Below are 18654 nucleotides of genomic sequence, written 5' to 3'. Positions count from 1 at the left end.
AGTGAAATGAATTATTAGATGAGAGCGATTGGTTGAAGTGGATAATTTGTAATTTCCATATTAGTCTTGATTTTTTTAATTTATTATCAAAATAAAAACAGTATACTAATCAATAAATTGCTAAAGTAAAAGTCCATGAAATATTATGGCTGTACTAATCAATTCCTTTAAGTCATACATATATATAAAATGAAAGATATGTTACAAGTTGCTTTTCTCCGTGGTTGCTGTCATTCAACAATGACTCTGCAGACTTGTACTAAGCAGGTACATTTATATGTTATCAAACCTTTTGGGAGCATAACAAGCTCGTACTTCTTTTAAGTACATAAAATATTATCCTTCAGTGAATATTTGCAAGGCTGCTCGAATCTGATACTTGTATGCTCATGCCATGAGAGCGGATCCTACCTAAGACTCACTTGGCAAATCGCAGTGTCCACTCGGCTGCTAGCTCATCATGTTTAGCTTTATCTGCCGAGTACAAATGAGCAATGCCAGGCACAAGCGGATTATCTGTTAAATATGAATATTCATGCAGTCAAATGAATATCATGTTTGGGAATTGGGATACCACATATTTTCTATTTGAGACCAAATTTAATTCATACTGTGTTAAACAAAATGAGCACTACTCTGTTCTTCCATCATTTTTTATACAAGACATGGATCCGACCCAAGCTCAGGTTTCTGTTTTACATGCGAGTATGACAAAATTCCCTTAAAATACTAACTTCAGTAGTTAAAATGATAGAGACCTACCCAGAGTAGAATTCAAGAATTAAAAGGGGGAAGAAAAAAAGAGAAAACATATAGAATATAAGAACATGCATACAAGCAGCCACAGCGACTGTTAGAAAGATACTAGAAGAACTTACAAGGATCAGGTTTCGTGAAAATGGATCGAATTGCCAGTAGCACCTTCGTGATTGTTAGAACTGGACTCCAACTATCCTTTAAGATTTCCAAACTTACATTGCCAGAAGAATCAACATTGCAATGATAGATTCGTGTTTTGAATACAACCTGCAAAACCAATTCTTTAAATAATGAAATAAAAAAAAGAGTGGCGCTACTGAACATAAAAGAAATAATGACTTTGCTTTTACCATAGTATCATTTTCAGAATTTATACGTCAACATCTGATGGCTTATATATCTTTGGATGTTAAAGATGAAATAGAAGTATTTTGTACAAACATAAAATTTTTCCCTATCAAGTCTGCAGGAGGAGAACAGCATTATTTTGAGATATTCAATATTTGGCATGTAATACCTTTGGAGGTTTAAATGGATAATCACTGGGAAACGTAATGTCAAGGAAATATATACCACCTTGGTATGGTGTTCCTGGGAACAAGAACACAGAAGTGTGTCAATATTGCAAAGTCATAACAAGTAGACATGAAAATCACTCCATCATCATAGTTATGAGAAGCTAACATAAGCCAAAAAGCCATTTGGATACCAAATTAAACCATATCCAGCGAATAGTTCGTTTAACTCCATTCTAGCACAAACCAAGGCAGATGCAACTCTAGGATCTGCTCAGTTGTCTTTGAGGAACATGAAAAAGACTAAATAATCCAGTTGAAAAGGCACATAATTTAAGCTTCATAATTACAGTTGAAAAATACCATAAGCATCAAAATCGAAAAGGCATATAGTTTAAGCAGACTAAAAACCACACGCTAATAAAAAGACCTTGGCAGCAGCCGAAACAAGTCTTCTTGCAGCCACAAAACCATGATCAGTAGAAAGAGTTGAGAAAATGAACAAGCTTGCATAAGGGAGTATTGTTTAAGCCACAAATCAAATTTATCCATAACTAAAAACCATCAAATTTACCACTTTTAATCCCACAACTCCACATAAAAGCACAAAATTTAACAAATTAAGCTTAACAAACAAACAAAGAAAACCCATATAATAAATCATAAAAACCAAAAAAAAAAAAGACGAGCTTGAAAATCAGAAATCCAACAGCAATCCAACAATGAAACCCTCATTCATAGAAGAGCAGAAGAACCTGGAGGGCCGATGATGGTAGCAACCCAGTGGTAGAGATTGTCACCCTTGGGCCCAGCAGAGCAGTCAGGAGGTGGGTCCATGTTGAGCTCCGCCATTTCTCTCTGAATCCTCTTCCCTGAGGCTGACACAGAGGTTGTGGAGGCCCACGTCGATGTTGATGCTGCTGATGATGTTGTCATCATCACCATTCCTGTGTTGTTCATCTCCACCTTCTATCCACTGTTTCACACTGAGAGAGAGAGCAGGGAGGGCAGAGAGAGAGAACTGTGTCAGAAGGTGTCGAAGGAAAAAAAAAAGGGAAGAAAAGCCGTCCAAAAGGAAAAAAAAAAAAAAAAAAACTTACATTTTATCAGAGCCAGGTTTCGATCCTGGGACCTGTGGGTTATGGGCCCACCACGCTTCCGCTGCGCCACTCTGATTTGTTGAATGTTTTATGCGTATATAAATATATATACTAAAATTAGGTTGTAAGCATTGTAGAAGATTACCATACCGTCCTTCCCTTTTTCATTTTTTTTTTTGGTCCGAATTATTATCACTACCTTTTTAAATAATGAGATTGTATTTGATATTTCATATGTTTTGATTGACAAAGAGAGTTTTCTTTATAATATTATACACTTGTGTGATGTGTCCCATCTGCAAGCATTAGGAGATTAAGCTGCACTGTGGGGTATTACGACTTGTTGTGAATGATTTGGTGAGATATGAATTTGGAACAATGTTAAATTCATTAGAGGATTATGTAAGATAAGTACATTGTGACCCAGAATTACTTTTTTTTTCATTGATAAGGTACAGAACTAGGTTCTGGTTAAATTTGTCCAAAAAAATGAAGGTCTAGCCTCTACTGCATCAAATCAAAATGCCTACAATGAACTACACAAAACTCCCCATAATTTTTGAACCTAAACCAAAAAAAAAAAAAAAGGTTGAAGAGAAGAATGGAGAAGTTGAAAACACGAGCAAAATTGATGAAACAATGTATGGACAGCTCCATTTATGTCACCGAGCTCGTGCACTTCTCAGGGCTTCTTCCACCATTTAGCTATCTCAAATGTGCAGCTTTAACTACGCTACATGGCAACAAACTGGATGCAACCTCAAGTCAAAGCAATACAAAAGCAAGAAATGATGCTGGAATGAGATATTGAAGTTTGGAGACTTGTAGATTTGAACTCCAGCCTTGAAAAGGGCTTGCAGGTGCAATCGCCGAAGCAGGGGAGAGTCCACCAGTTGAGTTTGAATTTGAACTGTTTCATAACATTGCAAGTTTAGAGTAAGCCTCAATTAATGTACAAGTTCTTAATTTCTAGCTAAGAATATATGGAATATTTAGAGAATGAGACGCTCACCTTCCTGAAAATTTACAAGATCCATAACCTGCGAAAGAATACCCACCAAAAGAATATTAGGAGGACAAAGAGATAATAAATGAAAGAAAGACCAAGTGCTTAACATGAGAGGTAGTTGAACGACAAATAACAGCAAAAAGCTATGAAAATACTTAAAGTTTGAAAGCAGAATGATAACAAAGTAAAAGAAACAAATGATCAAAAATGTTTGCAAGCAGATCTCAATATCACCAATATTGTGTGGATTAGCAATCAGAAACATTTAACTATTTGTCATATGCAGATGCAATATTGAAGCTAATTAAGGAATTTCCACGCCTTGAAAACTACTTAAAGCTGCATTTTAGTACAAGTTTATTCTCCACAAAAAAAATTCTAGGAACCACTGAACTTTTGTTTTGTTTAACTGCAAAACCCATGTGAGAAACATGAGATCCTTTCCACACACACACACACACACAAAGAAAAACAAAAAACCTCTAGAGATTGTTGACTTTGTAGATATGCCTGTTTCCAACTTACACTTCAACATAGCTTGATGAAAGGTATATTCTACTTACATTATTTGCTTCAGAACTCAAACAAGAATAACACATCCAAACATACCCTATAGTTGCGGGATAACAAGGAGAAAAAGTTGACAGAAACTTACTGGGATCAACAGTAGTTATTTTAGCTGTGTCATCAAAGTCACATGTCCCACCGACACTTTGCATCCTTTGATAATAATCATTATAAGCATAAGAGGCATGATTTACAAGAGTATCAGGGAGATAACACCGCTGCCCTTGTTGAATAGGAGTGCAGTTAGCTTGGCCTTGCCCACAAGCCCAGTTTATGCCATCTTGCAACTTATCAGGATCTGCATCAGCTTTCGCCACGCAGAAACCCCCTGAAGAATTTCCAGTACTCTGATTGGAAGTACTCAAACTTAAAGGATAAACAGCAGACCCATTCGTAAAGAGCACACCCCAATTTTTCTCTGAAACTGGCCCTGGCCTCTTATCTTCATTGAATAACTCGTAAATGTACGTGTTGATGGGCAGCTTTGGCCGGCTAGGTGGACCTGAATCATTTAAAACTCGCCGAATCAAATTATTAGTGTAGGTCTCAGCATTTTCTGCACTGGCATCAGGTTCATTGGATCCACCAAACCATGGCCAACCAGTCTCTGTGACAACAATAGAAATCCCAGAAAAATTGAGAGCTTCTATAGAATAGTAGGTAGCATCCACCATAGCATCAAACATGCTGTTATAGTGGAAAAGAGTGTTTGGGTCAACAATCTGCTTGACAGAGGGAAGTGGACGGAAAAGAGCATAATCAATTGGGAAAATGCCATTCCCTTTGGTGTAACCATAATAAGGATAGGCATTTAACATGTAAAAGGAATTAGTGTTTTTTAAAAACTGAAGGAGTTGGAAAATTGTAGAGTTCCATGATGAATTAAAGGTGGCAGTGGAAGGGGGGAAAGACCTAGGGATTATATCCATGGATTGTGGAGTTGAAACTTTGACCTGAAAATTTAGGTTTGCAGCAACTAAGGCTTTATGAAGGTAATTCATAGCAGAAACCAAAACTGGTGCAGCGTGAGGGACTGAGGTAAGGACCTCACTGCCAACAGCAATGGCTGTGATATTGGTTGAAGGCAAGTAAGCTGCAACATTTTTATTAATCCAGGCTGCTGCTGCTGCTGGAGACTCTCCAATCCCTAGGACTTCCTGATTTGTGACACCTACCATTACTTCAATTCCACTGTTTGAAAGGGCTTTCAGCATGTGAGCATCAGCATCATAAAGGCGCACATGTGTGATTTGATGGGATTTAAGAATCGCAACCATATCTGTCTCGGATGGAAGGTCCGAAACGTCGGTACCAATGTTTATCCCTATGAATGCACCTACAAGTTTCAAAAATGCGATTCAGTAACTTGTTAGAGTGATAACATTGCAACAATGACTAAAGGCATCTCAAAAATGGCAACAGTGGTAAATGATACAGAGCTTAAAAGCAGTCGTGTAAACATGAAGTAGGAAATGGCAAATGGCAACAGTGAGTAAGACCAAGCCCCCGCAATAAGGAATTCCAAGCAGATTGAGCTCTTAATTAAATTACCAGAATCAAAAATATAAAACTGGAACCAACAGAAACCAAAACAAACTTATTACTTTACCTAATGCATTGGTAAACATGCCAAGTAGGAGCAAAAGCGCACCTCCAATCCATTTTTCAAGCATCATTTGTACCAATAAGACTTCAAGTTATACCTCCAGTGCTGTGTGTTAAACTCGTAACTCCTATACTGCAAGAAATGAACCATATACAAAATGCAATCAGATCCCAATGGCCAAAGGCAAAGTTCGGCTAAAACTTTGTGTACCAATGGACTACTGAATAGTCTGAATTTATAAACGCGTGCTGCCAAATAATGTACAAGAAGGAAAAGGGGGAAAAATAAAGTGAATAACAGAAATTATATCCCCACACCAGAGTAGATGTATAGAACAGGTAACACACAAACACAACTCACAATAGCATTGGCTCATCAAAAGTGTATATTAGTTTGACTTGGTAAATGATACCAAGAGCCCCATAATCGATTAAGACGCCCAGCACAGCTGCACAAGAAATGCCTAAACTCAGAGAACCCAGAAGCCAACCCCCACCCTAAACCCAAAACCAAAAGAAGAAGCACTTAAAATGCAAAAGACCCAAATGCAGAAACCAAGAAAAGGTGGTGCAGAAGTACCAGATCCGACCACAAAAAAATATCAATGATGAAGAACCCAGATGCTGAAAATTAAGAATAAATGGTAGAAAAGTACCGATTCAACTTCCTCAGCTGAAGACAGCCAGAAAGCTACTTCTTAAGACGCTTCTAAGGATTCAGACAATACCTACAAAAACTCAAATGAGTAAAGTAGTTTACAAACATACACAAAGACACAGCAACTGTGCCATCCAGAAGCAAGAATCTATGAAAGATTCCTTATTTTAAAGTAAAAGCAACTTCCCCAAGTGTGGTGGAAGCCAGAACAGCACTAAAACACACTTCTAGACTAGAACCTGTATAAACCCTCCCTTAAAAACAATAATATTATTACAACAATCCAGAAAATAAAAAATTCTGACAAACTGTATACCCCACCATTGCAATCATATTAATATCATTCGTCCATAATAATAAAACGAACATTGCAGAGTTGACGAAATAAAATAATAATAACGTTAAGAATAATAAGAAAGGTTTGTAGAGAAACCTGGAATGGAAACTTCACTATGAGAGTGAGCTACTGTACTGTACTGAGACTAAAGACCCAACTCCAACTGAGGCCAAGTCTTTGAAACTCCGGTCGCTAGTTTGTTCGTTGGTTGTCTTTTTCGCTTTTCACTTCTTTATTTTGTTTCCTTCAAATTTCTTTTATCACATAAAGGAAATGTGTAGTCTTGTGCAGACAGAACCATCGGGATTATCGCCGACTACTTAAAATTTGATTATTGTATTTGTGGTGATTTTATTCATTTTTCCCTCCAAAAGTCATTTTTCGCATCTTGAAAGAAAAAGGTGCTGAAAAGTCATGGATTGGCCGCGTGAGAAAGGATGGTTTCCAGCTTAAATTCAATACTCATAATATCATTAATTCATCAATCATAACGGAGGGTAAACAAGAGTAATAACCAGAAGGCAAAAGAGTTCAGTGTCATTAATTATTTATTAATTAATTAATGGATATATCATATATTGCATATGTTGTATGTTGCAAAATTTGATGGGTCACGTTCTCATACTATGAATTTGAATATGTTTAAACAAGATTTTGATAATCCAAATTCACAGTGGAGCTATAAAAATACATAAATATATGATCACATCACAAAAGGATGGATAAAATAAAAGTTGGATTATAATGCTCAGAGTAATGGATGGATACCCCATTGTCAAAAAGCTAATTTTTCCTTTTTCGGTTGGAACCCTTTCTGTGCTGACTGGAAAGAAAAAACGACACGAACACACGCATAAGCAGTTCGAATCATAATTTCCAAGTATGAACAGACCAACTTGAATGTAAAATTTGGGCTTCAACTACCAGAGGGATCCTTTTCTGGCCCAACTCATAATTTCCACGCATATAACATGGTCAATTAAATCACTTTGAGCGCCGCTTCTTCTTCATGGGCGTATGGGCCTATAACCAATGGAACTTTCGACAAAACCGCTAAAGCCAAGAGTAGACACAGACTAAATTAAAGATTCTGCCTTAGGATACGTCCTTGAAACAAAAGCATAAACCAACATCATCACTTAATCTGAAAGATAAAATCTGGATCATATCTCATCAACAGTACATTAGCATCAACCTAACCAAAACACTAAATGAAATCCAAAAGATGGCATAACAAGTCACTTTCCTCTAGCTTAGGAGCAATTCTCTCTCTACTAGTTCACGAACTAGGGGATCTATCACCATTTGGTTCCCTTGGGAAATCTTCACGATTAGGACTTTGGCTATGTCTTTCGCTCCGCCTTGGACTCTGGCTTCTGCTTCTGCTTGGAGCCCTAACTGGACTCTGACTCCGGCTTCTTGAGCCATTATAAGGTGGAGGAGATCGAGAAAATGACCTCTCTCGACTGTACCTTCTCTCTTGGGGTGAGACAGATCTGATCAGGAAGAAGCCACAGTAGTTCAAACATTAGAACACATTGCAAAAAGCATTGTGCATTGCATACTAGACAGAAAACAAACAAGTTGATAACCATACAAAAAATAAAGAAATTCCCTTTTCAGATCTTTTCATATTACTTTTTCACATAATAGTTTTGGTTGGTCAATTGATCTTTTACCTACATGAATGACAGACTATCCAACCTAAACTGCAATCTCCCCATCTCAACTTCTTTTCTTATGATCCTCCTTCTGTCACACAATAGAAGACTAGCAACAACACTAAAACCCCAAATATACATTTATCTCAAAAACCACTAATAAAATCTAATGCATCTTATTTGAATTCTAGGATCACAAACAGCATGCCATGCAATTCGTAACAAAACAAATGCTGGAAATAAAACACACAGTTGAGACGAAACCTGACATTTACCTCGAATAATCCCTTCGTTTTGGGGGAGGCGAATAATAATCACGGCTGCGGGACCGAGATCTAGCATGTCGTGGAGGTGGAGATCGGGAATATCGTGGAGAGCGTGAATAGCGAGGAGGAGACCGTCTTCGATCACGATATCGACTACTCCTGGTGCTGATGATAAAATTTAAAGGAAAAGAGCAAATAAATAGATAAGCCAAAGATATTTTATTCTAATCAAAAGTCCAAGTTCCAAACCCAAATCACAAAGCACAAAATGCAATAGGCAAATTTTACCTCGGCCGCTCCCTTGCCCTCATATCAGATGGCTTCTTTCTGTTCTCCTCTGCAAAGACAACAGTTACCTCCCGACCAAGAAGAATCTGACCATCCATGTGATGTTTAGCCTCTGCAGCATCAGCAGGATCAACAAATTGGACAAAACCAAAACCGCGAGGTTCCCTGCAAAAATAGATAGAAAAAAAAAACACCATCACAAAAGGGGCTACACCAACAAGCAAAGTTGTAACAAGTATTTCACACACCATTACCCTTTTCCTATTAAATTTGTCGAAATAATGCCCAACAATATGGATGGTCATGATAAAAAAGCAAGCACTTGGCTGCTGACCTTGAAAGTGTCAGTTTTAAGATGACTTGAAATTCTTCAAGACTTGGGACATCTTCACAATGTATTCAAACCCAACTTCCTTCAAATCTTCACTACCATTAACATCATCTTCAAAAGAACTCTAATTACTTGATTGTTGTCTTCAAAACTTTAATTTCACTGCTAAACCTCAAAAACTTCAATGAACACACCCACAGCTCACAGTAACAAAAAGAATACAACATGTAAAAATATCCCCAGCATGAGAACAGTATTCTAGAAGCATAACAGGGCCTGCTAGGTCAAATCCCACAAAGCAGATTTTCAAATATTGATTTGATTCCTTGAGAAAATAGTGAAAACAGCATCAAAATTTTTTTAAAGAATAATTATTCTCAAAAGCCATGCTTTTCTTTAGAAATAAATGTGGGAACAGAACCATGCAAAATAGCATCATACCATTTACATAAAAAGAGACTTTCAACTATAGACTATAGAGATTCTGGAAACAAATATCAGCATCAAGCTTAAATGTAAATCTAATTACTGTTGGATTCAAAAATTGCAAAAGGTTTCCAATTCATGCCACAATTTCAGAAATCACAAGCAGAAGTGAACAAGAGAAAGCCTAGAAAATTTCAACACAGTAAGGTAAAAAATATACATGCAGAAAAAAAAAAAATATGCAGAAACCAGAAATTAATCTCATCACCCAAAATGACTTCAACACCTGAAGTTACTCAGATATGCTCACCTAGAATAAAAATCCTTTGGCAGGTAAATGTCCTTAAGAGGACCAAACTGCCCAAATGGCCTGCGGAGATCATCTGGCCTGCATAAGAGCACACATTGAAAAAAGCAACATGTCATAAATTGGCAAACTATTTAACAAAGAACAAGGAAAACAACATTCACTAACTCAAAGGCATGAAGCCGAAATGTAAATAACATCCAAAATATCCAACTGATAGGGGAGCACCAAAAGTTAACCGCCACAAACCTGCAATCATGGCGAAGGTTACGAACTAGAAGACTTGTAGGAAGATCTCTACTACGACTGCCATAGCGGCCCCTAGGGCTAGGACTCCGTCCTCTCCTACCATATCCCCTTGGGGGTGGTGATGGAGTGTAACTCCTTCCCCTCATTTATGTTAACTCCCGGCAGCCCTCTGTCCAATTTACAGAAACCAAATAAATAGAAGTTATATCACGAGGTACACCGGCCAAAAAAAAAAAGTTTATCACGAGGTACAAGTCACAAACCTAATCCCAGTATTAAAAAAGAAGGAATTTCAAACAAAAATATATCCATCTTACAAGAGCAGTCCAAAGTCTAGCCATTGAATCATATGCTAACTCCCAAAAAAAAATTACTAAAAGAAAAAATAAGTATAGTGAACCTTTATCGGAAAAACCCACATATTTCACTGTAAAAAAACGTTTATTTAGATCTTTTTTCAAAGAATGAAACTAAAATTGGCTACATTAATCATGAATTACAAGCACATACTTGGAAGAACATTACCAATTTCACAAAACTCATTATGAATATCTAAACCCTAACCCTAACAGGCTAAATTCCTAAACCCTAACAATGCATAAGATATGCAGAGCGAGTTGGGGGAGAGAGAGAGTGACCTGAAGACGGTAACTCAGCGAGGTTGGCTTGGTTGAGAACGCGACGGCGGTGCTTGCCTTGATTGGGTACGACACAAGACACAGCGTCCGATGGATGTATAATATCTACACCCGATATATATATATATACATATTTTAGTGTCTAGACTCTAGGGTTAACGAAGCGAAGTCGCGCGTGCTTCCCAGTTTGACCGGGTTTTTTTTATTCTTTCAGTTCCAAAAATACCCTTATGCAATTCCTTATTTACAAGCGTATCCTATCCTATGATTCTTCCTCCCTCTTCTTCTCTCAGTATTTTCTTTAGCTATCACCGAGGAGCAGAGCAATCCCAATTTCTCCCTTTCGTAGTTTGAATTTCTCTCGGGTAATCTTTCAGCCACTAAATTTATTTACATTTACATATGAATTTTGAATTCATTTTTTTTTTGGGGGGGTTATTCTGTTGTCATGGCCGTCTGATACGGTGCCGTATTTTTGTAGTGATGGAGGAGCAGTTCGTGCTCAGAGTTCCACCTTCTGTTGCAGAACGATTAGACCGCCTTCTGGGCGAGAATGCTTCTTCTGACGACAAGTCGTTGGATATATCTTTCGAAGGTCAGAAAAAATATACCTGTTGGATTGAATGCATCTTAGGATTCGTGTTATTCCAAGATTTTTGTTATCTACATCACAAAAAGCCAGAATCTTCTCTAAGAAAAGAATAAAAGGAGTACCCTTTTGGTTTTTTTTTTTTTTTTTTTAACGAGGAATGGGATGTAATTGCATAATATTTGAAGGTTATGGCGGCTTCAAAATTCGGGTATTTGTTATTAAGCAGCTCCAAGAGTGATGGTTAGTGGTAGAAGGATATTACTTTGCATAGGACTGATGTATTTTTTGGATTAGCTTGATTTATAGCGAAGGAAATCCGGTACAAAACTCTTTTTAATTACAGCCTAAAATACGTTGTTTATGCCTTTACTGTGTTGGGGAGGGTTTGATAGCAATTGGTTTGGGCTTTGGGATAGTGGCTCCTCGAGAGAGATTGGTATGTTAGGGGATGTCCCAATGAAAAGAAGAACCATGGATCTGATCTCAGACTAAGGTTAAGCAAGAAGTATGTTTCATTGTCAAGCCTCTTTAATTATGTTGTTGTTATAGTGGCATTTGAAGTCATGGCCTCGTTTGATGCATAGGATTGGATTGGATAGATGAAGGGTGTCTTCTAACTTGAAGGAAGAAGATGGGAAGAAGATAGATTAGTGGGGGGATTGGAAGGGATAAGTCCAATCCTATACATCAAACGAGGCCTAGTATGTGATATTGATGTTGTACCCTGTTCCTGTGGCATATGATCATGGCCTTAGTTTTTCCATGCATGCTTTTTTCCCTGTTTCACCAAATGTTTCACTCGTAAACTTGAAATAACTTGCAGAGGATAGCAGGAGTGGCACATTTGTCGTTGGCAACGACCGTTTCCCTGCATCGCTCTTGGATCTTCCTTGTGTTGTGGAGTCCTACAAAACATATGATGATAGTGTGTTAATTAAGACTGCAGATATTGGTCAGGTGGAGTGCTGTATAATGTATATCGATATTGAAACAATTAAATGTATGAGTGCTTCATTTCTAATGCACTTACATGAACTTTTGGTGTTTTAACAGATGATTATGGTTAGAGATCCAAGTGATGTGGCTCCAGATACAGTGGAGTACAGGCATGGTCTCACCCCTCCTATGAGGGATGCTCGAAAGCGAAGATTTCGCAGGGAGCCTGACCTAAATGTATATTAGCCTCTTCAAAATTGGAATATTTGTTTAGTAATGCTGTATATATATTCAAGAAAGAAAGAAGAAATCCATTGTCACTTCGGCATAGTAATTATCTTGGAGAGAAGGTTGTGAGAAATAAGAAAATGTTATCTTACACAAAATCAAAAGAAACTTATCTTGGAAATAAGCTTGAGAAAAGTAAGAGAACTTCACCTTTGTACTTAGACTTTAACAATATGGCTTCTGAAAAATAATTTATGTAAATCCCCCTGGACCTTACTGACATGAAAAAAGGGATTTGGCTAAAACACAGCTTTATCCTATTCTGATCCTTCACATCTGGATGTTTTTGCTGATTGCTATTTTGTTGCATTTTGCAGCCTGAGCTTGTCAGGCGTGTTGAGGAAGATCTGCTGAACATCAGTGCTGGTGGACCAGCTGAGAACATGGATATCCTCATATGTTATGTTTCATTACTTTTGGTTGACTGGGTATTACTTTTCATAAAAGCTGCACAAATAGCAGATATATGCCTCACTGTTCAGCTGAACATGTTTATTTCTTTACCTTTTTCCCCTTTTATATATCCTTCTTTGGTCTTCTTATTCATTAGTATTGAAGCTGAGAGTGTTAGCACAAAATTTCACTGTTAATAGAGAAATTTTTCCTCTTTGTGAATGATGGAGTCAACAATGTTTCCTTATTGTGACACACTAGGTTTGTATTACAGTGCAAAGTCCTGCAAAAAAAAGATATGTTTATCCCTTAATTGAGTAGCTCACATGTTGAAGCAGCTGAGCAAGAGAAAGATGGAGATGGAAGCGCTCGTAACACAGGTAAGAAGCCTGCGCCGGCACCTGTATCAAAACCTGATGTTCCAGAGGCTGCCACAAATGCTGGGGAGCCTGATCGAAGCGACTCTGATGAATCTGATGATTCAATTTGACGCAAAGCTTCTTGCTGATATATTTTCCCCCGCAGGCCTCCTGTTGAAGCTGACATGTGCTACAACAGGGAAGAAAGCACGTCCTCTGTTTGAAAGTTGAAGTATGATTTTGTGTTGATAGCTTGTTTGCTTACATATATTACAGTTAAGCTCCTCATATATAGTGGTTTTGTCACTTACGAAAATTCACAAAGAAGAAATGCTTTTGTAATTTATATGCTCTTTATAGGTTTTGGTATTGTCTTCTTTAAAGTTTTTTTTTTTTTTTTTTTTTGGGTCAGATCTATAAAGTGTAGTTTAAATGTCGAAAAATTAGTTAATTCTAAGACAGAAAGAAAAAAGAAAATACATATAAGAGAAATTTATCAGTGTGCTACTTGCCTTTTCGGGTGGGCATCAGTTTAAGCTGTCATGTTTGGATGATATAGATGAATTATATTGTAGGCCTCCTAATCAATAATCTATCTGGATCTGGGTCAGGCCTCTGCAATAATTTGTGATGGATGTGGGTTTGGGTTGTTTGACAATTTCACAAAGTGACCAGCTTGGGCTGAGCATGCACCATGCAGCCTCGGCTTGAATGCTAAGACATGTTTGTGTAGAGTTAATTACACTTATACCTCTTGAGGTTTATTGTCTTTTCACATACACCTCTTGGAGTTTCAACAATTATATATACACCCCCTGAAATTTCAAAACTGTTGCATATAACCCCCTATAGTACAAAAAATAATGAGAAATCATGCAAAAAGGCATGCTAAGGGATTAAATAGCCTAATAAGATTACTCAAGGTGTAAGGTCCAATCTCAATACAAATATTTTCTTTTTTATTTATTTATTTTTTTCTCTTGTAAGGGGTTATATGTAATAGTTTTGAAACCTCAGGGGGTGTATGTGTAATTTTTGAAACTCCAGGGATATATGTGAAAAGATAATAAATTTCAGAGAGTATAAGTGTAATTAACTTGCTTGTGTAATATTAATTTATATGTGCACTAAACTCTAAATTTGTAATGCATGAAGCATGAGGCATAAGAAGAGGTGGGGGTTGCAGATCGAGCCAGCTAATAGTCTGAGCATAATGCGGGAAAATCATAGAACTTGTCTTGAAGACTTGGAACAATAAATATGCTTATAATTTGCATGTGGTGCACATATATATATATATATATACATAGCTAGCTACTTAAACAATGTAATTAATGTAATTAAAATTTTGTTGCCAGATCTGATTTTCCGTGGTACCCATCAATCATCATATACCTTATAAAAAGCTCGGATTCCTTTGCAGCAGCATTTATGCAGCGCAATGGTCATTCTCATTCATATTGTACTTTCCTTGAAACCACAATAAAAAAGACATTCAGTAATGAGATAGTACGTACGTACTACAACATTAATTACCTCTTCATTATACATTAATTACTTTTCTTCTTCTTCTTCGATCTCCGATCTTTTGGGTGATGATCAGAATAATCACATGAGGGTAAGCCTATAAATTAAGAAATAATTAAAGCATGAAATTGATAATCAATCATGTGTTCAACAATTAATGAAGAGCCACCAGGCCCATTGTACTGACTAATTTATATCGGATAGTATTAATCTGTTCCGAATAGTACTGACTGTTTATTCAGAATATTATCAGGCGTTTGGTACTGTTCTGGATAAACAGTCTGACTAAGTTATACTGTACTTGGTGCTCCGTAGGATAGCAGATCAAACTATTATTTTTTTTTTTTTGATAACTTAGTGGAAATTGAAGAAAAATACTGCCCAAGCAAAACTTTGAAGAAAAAATCATAACCTAGTTCCCAAAAAAAATGTAATAAAAAAATCTATTGAATAAATCTAAAATAAAGGATAAGAAGAAATAATCAGACACCATGTATAAAAGAGGAAATATGTAAAGAAAGTGAAGATGAAGAGAGAAGAACAGAGAAGAAGCAAGAATAAGCATATTGGAGAGAGTATGATAGAGAGGGAGAGAGAGAAAGTGAGAGATGGATACCTGGAGAAGAGTGAAGAGAATAACCTGTGGAGAAGATAGCAGAGAAGAACCCTAGGGAGAAGAAGATGAAAAGAGCATCTGTTGGTTTTCAGCGTATTTTTGTTTTCCCAAATTTTTATAATTAAGCGTGTATCTAATCCTAAGTGTGTGGGTTGTATTAGTTAGTCAGGTAAGGAGAGTATTAAAAGCTTAGTCCGGTTTACATATTCAGATAATTAAATAATACAAATTAACACCAAACAACTGACATAGGCTATTTACTCCTATTCAAAGTCTAATACGATATACCAAACATGTCGTAAGACTAATTATAAGCTCGTGATAGCTAGATGTTTCAACCATGCACATATACATATATAGACTATATATAATATAGTTGTTCACGAGACTTGCAAAATTGATATATCCAATCGGAATGGGGCCGAAATGCATGGTTGGTTGGTGGTTTTATATATGAATTAATATTATTCATATATGCCAGCTAGCTTGCTCTCTCATGATCAGTAGTCAGTATGTATATATATATATATATATATATATATATATTAGGTAAGATCCATCGATCCATCTACAAGTGCATGCAGTTGACCCCAATACCCCATCCATCTAATTCTCAGCTTTTATTATTATTATTATTATTATTATTATTTTTTTTTTTTATGAAATATTCTCAGCTTATTCAATAACAACTAATTAAGCATGCAATTCTTTACTTTCTTCTACAAATTAATTAACTCCTTGACTGCATTGCATATATGCGTGATTCATTTCCTAAACGGTACCCCTTTTAATTCCTTTATTCTTAATTTGTTGGGACTTCGGTGTATGTGTTTAATTAATTAATTAATTACCATTTCTTTTCCTAAAAAAATAATAAAGAAAATAAAGCAGGGGTGTGCATGCATATATAGGTTAGGTATGGGCCTGCAGCGAGTGTTGCAAGACACACCTATAAATAAGAAAATAATTAATAGAGTGCATTATGCAGTTATTCATCATCAGCTTCTTTTTCTTCTACATTTTTTTATATAATTATGTACATATATATATATTAATATATATCATGGTTTATAAATGTATAATATTATAATTAATGATCTAGATCGAATTATTAGAAGACATATCATCTATAATTCATTTGAAGTGATCAACCACTAAACATGTTTTGTTTAATTAGCTGTAGGTGTTCTCCCATAATGTGCATGCATGCTCGCTCCTTTGCTTTTGTTCATGCTCGCACAGTCATAGGCAAAGCGTGCTTGCTGCATGATTCCACTGGTGGTGTTCGTTATGGTACATATTGATATTGTTATAATTAATAATTTGTATTAATTAAAATCGATGGAACTACATCATAACTAAAACCATATATAATTACGAGCATTTATAATTAGTTCATCCACTCATGAACATGATGTTCGCTTTTCTATTTGTTTCTTGCATTTGTGATGTGTCACCATATTATGTACCCCAATACATGCACAAGTATATATATATATGAAAAGAGGAATATTATCCACCTTCTCAATTTACCTTCTACACCCACCTTCTCTTTTATTATTCTCATTTCACAGTGTAAATTTATGATTGAAACCGTTCATTTTTTAAATATAACTATAAAGATTATCTTTGCAAAAACTCAACTAAATCGGAAATCATTTGATTATGCAATCGTGATCAAATAAACAGACGATTTTAGTAACAATTTTATTCACCGTTTGGTTATTTGATAACTATTACTTGACCAAATGATTTTCGGTTTAATTGATTTTTTACAAAGAAGATTTTTGAATAATTATCTAACAAATGAACGGTTCCGATTATAAAAATACACTGTAAATTTAAAATAATAAAGGAGAAAATCGATGAAAAATGTGATTAACATTCCCCATATGAAAAAATGAAATCTCAATTAGTTGTAAACAAATGATCGATCACTGATATGGATGGAATATTGCTCGCAAGCATGTTTCTACCAATTTATATTCCTTCGACATATACAAAATACAAATACACGTACAGGCAGTAGCTAGTACTACTAATGAATTAATGCACAAATTAATTAATTACATGATCAGCATATATTAATTAATAGTCTATATGTACATATATGTAATTTCCAGTTTAATTTCTAGGTATGTACGGCTTACATGGTTGACCTTTTAAATGTAACATTATGAACCCCGTTTACTTTATATAATAACTAGTCAATAATTAATTACCAAAAGAAAGTCAATTTTAAGCCATATCATTAATCAATCGGGTCATGATGACCTCTTCAATATCAATTTGATCATTACCTTCATTAATTCAATGTCAACCAACGCGCGTCTTCAACTTGTTTGAGGGGTTGAGCTAGCTATATATATAATTAGCTCATGAAAATGTATAAAGATAACTTTGGAAGCAAGTGGCCGGGTTGTGTAGGTGTACGTGAAGACAGTACCCATGTATATGGCAAACAAATTTAATACATATATATAGCTAGTGGAGGAGTTAGCTAGCTCATGCATGTGATCGATGAGTAACTTATTAATTAGCTAGTTAATTATTTAATCGTGACCATCTTAATTATAGACTTTTAAGAGAAATTAAGGGGTCGCTAGGCTGAGTACGATAAGAAAGAACTTGCCCTAAACCACTTCTAGCCCTCTTTCTAACTAAGCTAGGGTGTATCTTGATCGATGATCACATTGGTCTATAATTTAATTTCAAATTAACCATATGTGTCGATCTGCATATATATATATATACATATACATATACATATGTAATTACTCTAGCTAGGCCTCATTTACACCGTGTGTCCCCATATATATGAAGCAGCAGGTTGAATTTTCTGATTTTGACGGTGTAATTCAATGTCAATTACTTAATTTGGATGGAAGAAAAGAATGCATGGTTGTTTGACTTTATCCTATACATGTGTTTTGAAATTTTCAAATAGGAAAACCCTTTCTTACTCATGCAATAAATATTAGAATGCACTTTTGGCTTAATTATGTTTCAGAATTGGACTCGGTTGAGGTTGCTTGCTTGACAAGCTCTTCGATAGATATTGGGAAAGTGTGCAAGACTAGTATGACGGAATTTAACTTGCAAGACAAGTTCTCGGGGTTTTGGCGAGTAGAAATTAATGCAATAATGTAAATGCAGTATTTCATTATATATGTAACTTAATGTACATGGTAATTGGTTTAGTTTAAAAAAAATTAAAATTTAATGGT

At 35.9% G+C, this 18654-nt stretch overlaps 4 protein-coding genes and 1 non-coding gene across 7 annotated transcripts; 1 reads left to right on the top strand and 4 right to left on the bottom strand.

Moving 5' to 3' along the window:
- Positions 1–106: 106 nt before the first annotated feature.
- FUS9 (Ubiquitin-conjugating enzyme family protein) lies at positions 107–2295 on the bottom strand. 2 transcript variants are annotated; one of them, XM_086229009.1, is made up of 4 exons: positions 2030–2295; positions 1277–1350; positions 879–1026; positions 107–474 (listed from the first exon to the last, which is right to left on the bottom strand). In XM_086229009.1, the coding sequence occupies exons 1-4, from the start codon at positions 2232–2234 to the stop codon at positions 419–421; spliced, it is 483 nt and encodes a 160-aa protein (XP_086085135.1). In that variant the 5' UTR covers positions 2235–2295; the 3' UTR covers positions 107–418. The 2 variants fall into 2 exon arrangements, with proteins under 2 accessions (XP_086085135.1, XP_086085134.1); XM_086229008.1 differs by having other exon boundaries at positions 107–516; positions 2030–2294.
- An 83-nt stretch (positions 2296–2378) lies between these two features.
- On the bottom strand, positions 2379–2450 carry TRNAM-CAU (transfer RNA methionine (anticodon CAU)). Its single transcript has one exon. It is a non-coding gene; the product is annotated as a tRNA-Met (tRNA).
- Positions 2451–2804: 354 nt separating this feature from the next.
- LOC147295984 (O-Glycosyl hydrolases family 17 protein) lies at positions 2805–6387 on the bottom strand. The gene is made up of 5 exons (XM_086228903.1): positions 6212–6387; positions 5560–5688; positions 4039–5286; positions 3387–3414; positions 2805–3284 (listed from the first exon to the last, which is right to left on the bottom strand). Exons 2-5 carry the CDS (start codon positions 5624–5626, stop codon positions 3140–3142), a joined length of 1488 nt encoding a protein of 495 aa, XP_086085029.1. The 5' UTR covers positions 5627–5688; positions 6212–6387; the 3' UTR covers positions 2805–3139.
- Positions 6388–7224: 837 nt separating this feature from the next.
- Positions 7225–10830, bottom strand: LOC147295983 (serine/arginine-rich SC35-like splicing factor SCL30A). Its single transcript, XM_086239908.1, has 6 exons — positions 10717–10830; positions 10079–10247; positions 9833–9910; positions 8766–8930; positions 8487–8642; positions 7225–8046 (listed from the first exon to the last, which is right to left on the bottom strand). Exons 2-6 carry the CDS (start codon positions 10222–10224, stop codon positions 7830–7832), a joined length of 762 nt encoding a protein of 253 aa, XP_086096034.1. The 5' UTR covers positions 10225–10247; positions 10717–10830; the 3' UTR covers positions 7225–7829.
- A 130-nt stretch (positions 10831–10960) lies between these two features.
- Positions 10961–13783, top strand: TAF7 (TBP-associated factor 7). 2 transcript variants are annotated; one of them, XM_086256660.1, is made up of 6 exons: positions 10961–11081; positions 11198–11311; positions 12132–12265; positions 12362–12481; positions 12850–12921; positions 13254–13783. In XM_086256660.1, exons 2-6 carry the CDS (start codon positions 11200–11202, stop codon positions 13413–13415), a joined length of 600 nt encoding a protein of 199 aa, XP_086112786.1. In that variant the 5' UTR covers positions 10961–11081; positions 11198–11199; the 3' UTR covers positions 13416–13783. The 2 variants fall into 2 exon arrangements, with proteins under 2 accessions (XP_086112786.1, XP_086112776.1); XM_086256650.1 differs by having other exon boundaries at positions 12850–13395.
- Positions 13784–18654: the final 4871 nt, after the last annotated feature.

The sequence above is a fragment of the Dryas octopetala genome, chromosome 1, assembly GCF_963921425.1.
Source record: "Dryas octopetala chromosome 1, drDryOcto1.1, whole genome shotgun sequence".
Classification (NCBI taxonomy): domain Eukaryota; kingdom Viridiplantae; phylum Streptophyta; class Magnoliopsida; order Rosales; family Rosaceae; genus Dryas; species Dryas octopetala.
Note: the sequence above shows the minus strand (reverse complement) of the source record. Positions and strands in the feature narration are given on the sequence as shown.

Coding starts and splice junctions, on each gene's coding strand:
- FUS9 (XM_086229008.1), bottom strand. CDS start 2,234: ATGAACAACACAGGAATGGTGATGATGACAACATCATCAGCAGCATCA. Junction 1,351..2,029: donor TACCATCATCGGCCCTCCAG/GTTCTTCTGCTC, acceptor TCTTGTTCCCAG/GAACACCATACCAAGGTGGT. Junction 1,027..1,276: donor ATCCATTTAAACCTCCAAAG/GTATTACATGCC, acceptor TTGGTTTTGCAG/GTTGTATTCAAAACACGAAT.
- LOC147295984 (XM_086228903.1), bottom strand. CDS start 5,626: ATGATGCTTGAAAAATGGATTGGAGGTGCGCTTTTGCTCCTACTTGGC. Junction 5,287..5,559: donor CATGTTTACCAATGCATTAG/GTAAAGTAATAA, acceptor TGAAACTTGTAG/GTGCATTCATAGGGATAAAC. Junction 3,415..4,038: donor AATAACTACTGTTGATCCCA/GTAAGTTTCTGT, acceptor ATTCTTTCGCAG/GTTATGGATCTTGTAAATTT.
- LOC147295983 (XM_086239908.1), bottom strand. CDS start 10,224: ATGAGGGGAAGGAGTTACACTCCATCACCACCCCCAAGGGGATATGGT. Junction 8,931..9,832: donor CCAAAGGATTTTTATTCTAG/GTGAGCATATCT, acceptor CTATTTTTGCAG/GGAACCTCGCGGTTTTGGTT. Junction 8,643..8,765: donor AGGGCAAGGGAGCGGCCGAG/GTAAAATTTGCC, acceptor TTTTATCATCAG/CACCAGGAGTAGTCGATATC.
- TAF7 (XM_086256650.1), top strand. CDS start 11,200: ATGGAGGAGCAGTTCGTGCTCAGAGTTCCACCTTCTGTTGCAGAACGA. Junction 11,312..12,131: donor GTTGGATATATCTTTCGAAG/GTCAGAAAAAAT, acceptor AATAACTTGCAG/AGGATAGCAGGAGTGGCACA. Junction 12,482..12,849: donor GCAGGGAGCCTGACCTAAAT/GTATATTAGCCT, acceptor TGCATTTTGCAG/CCTGAGCTTGTCAGGCGTGT.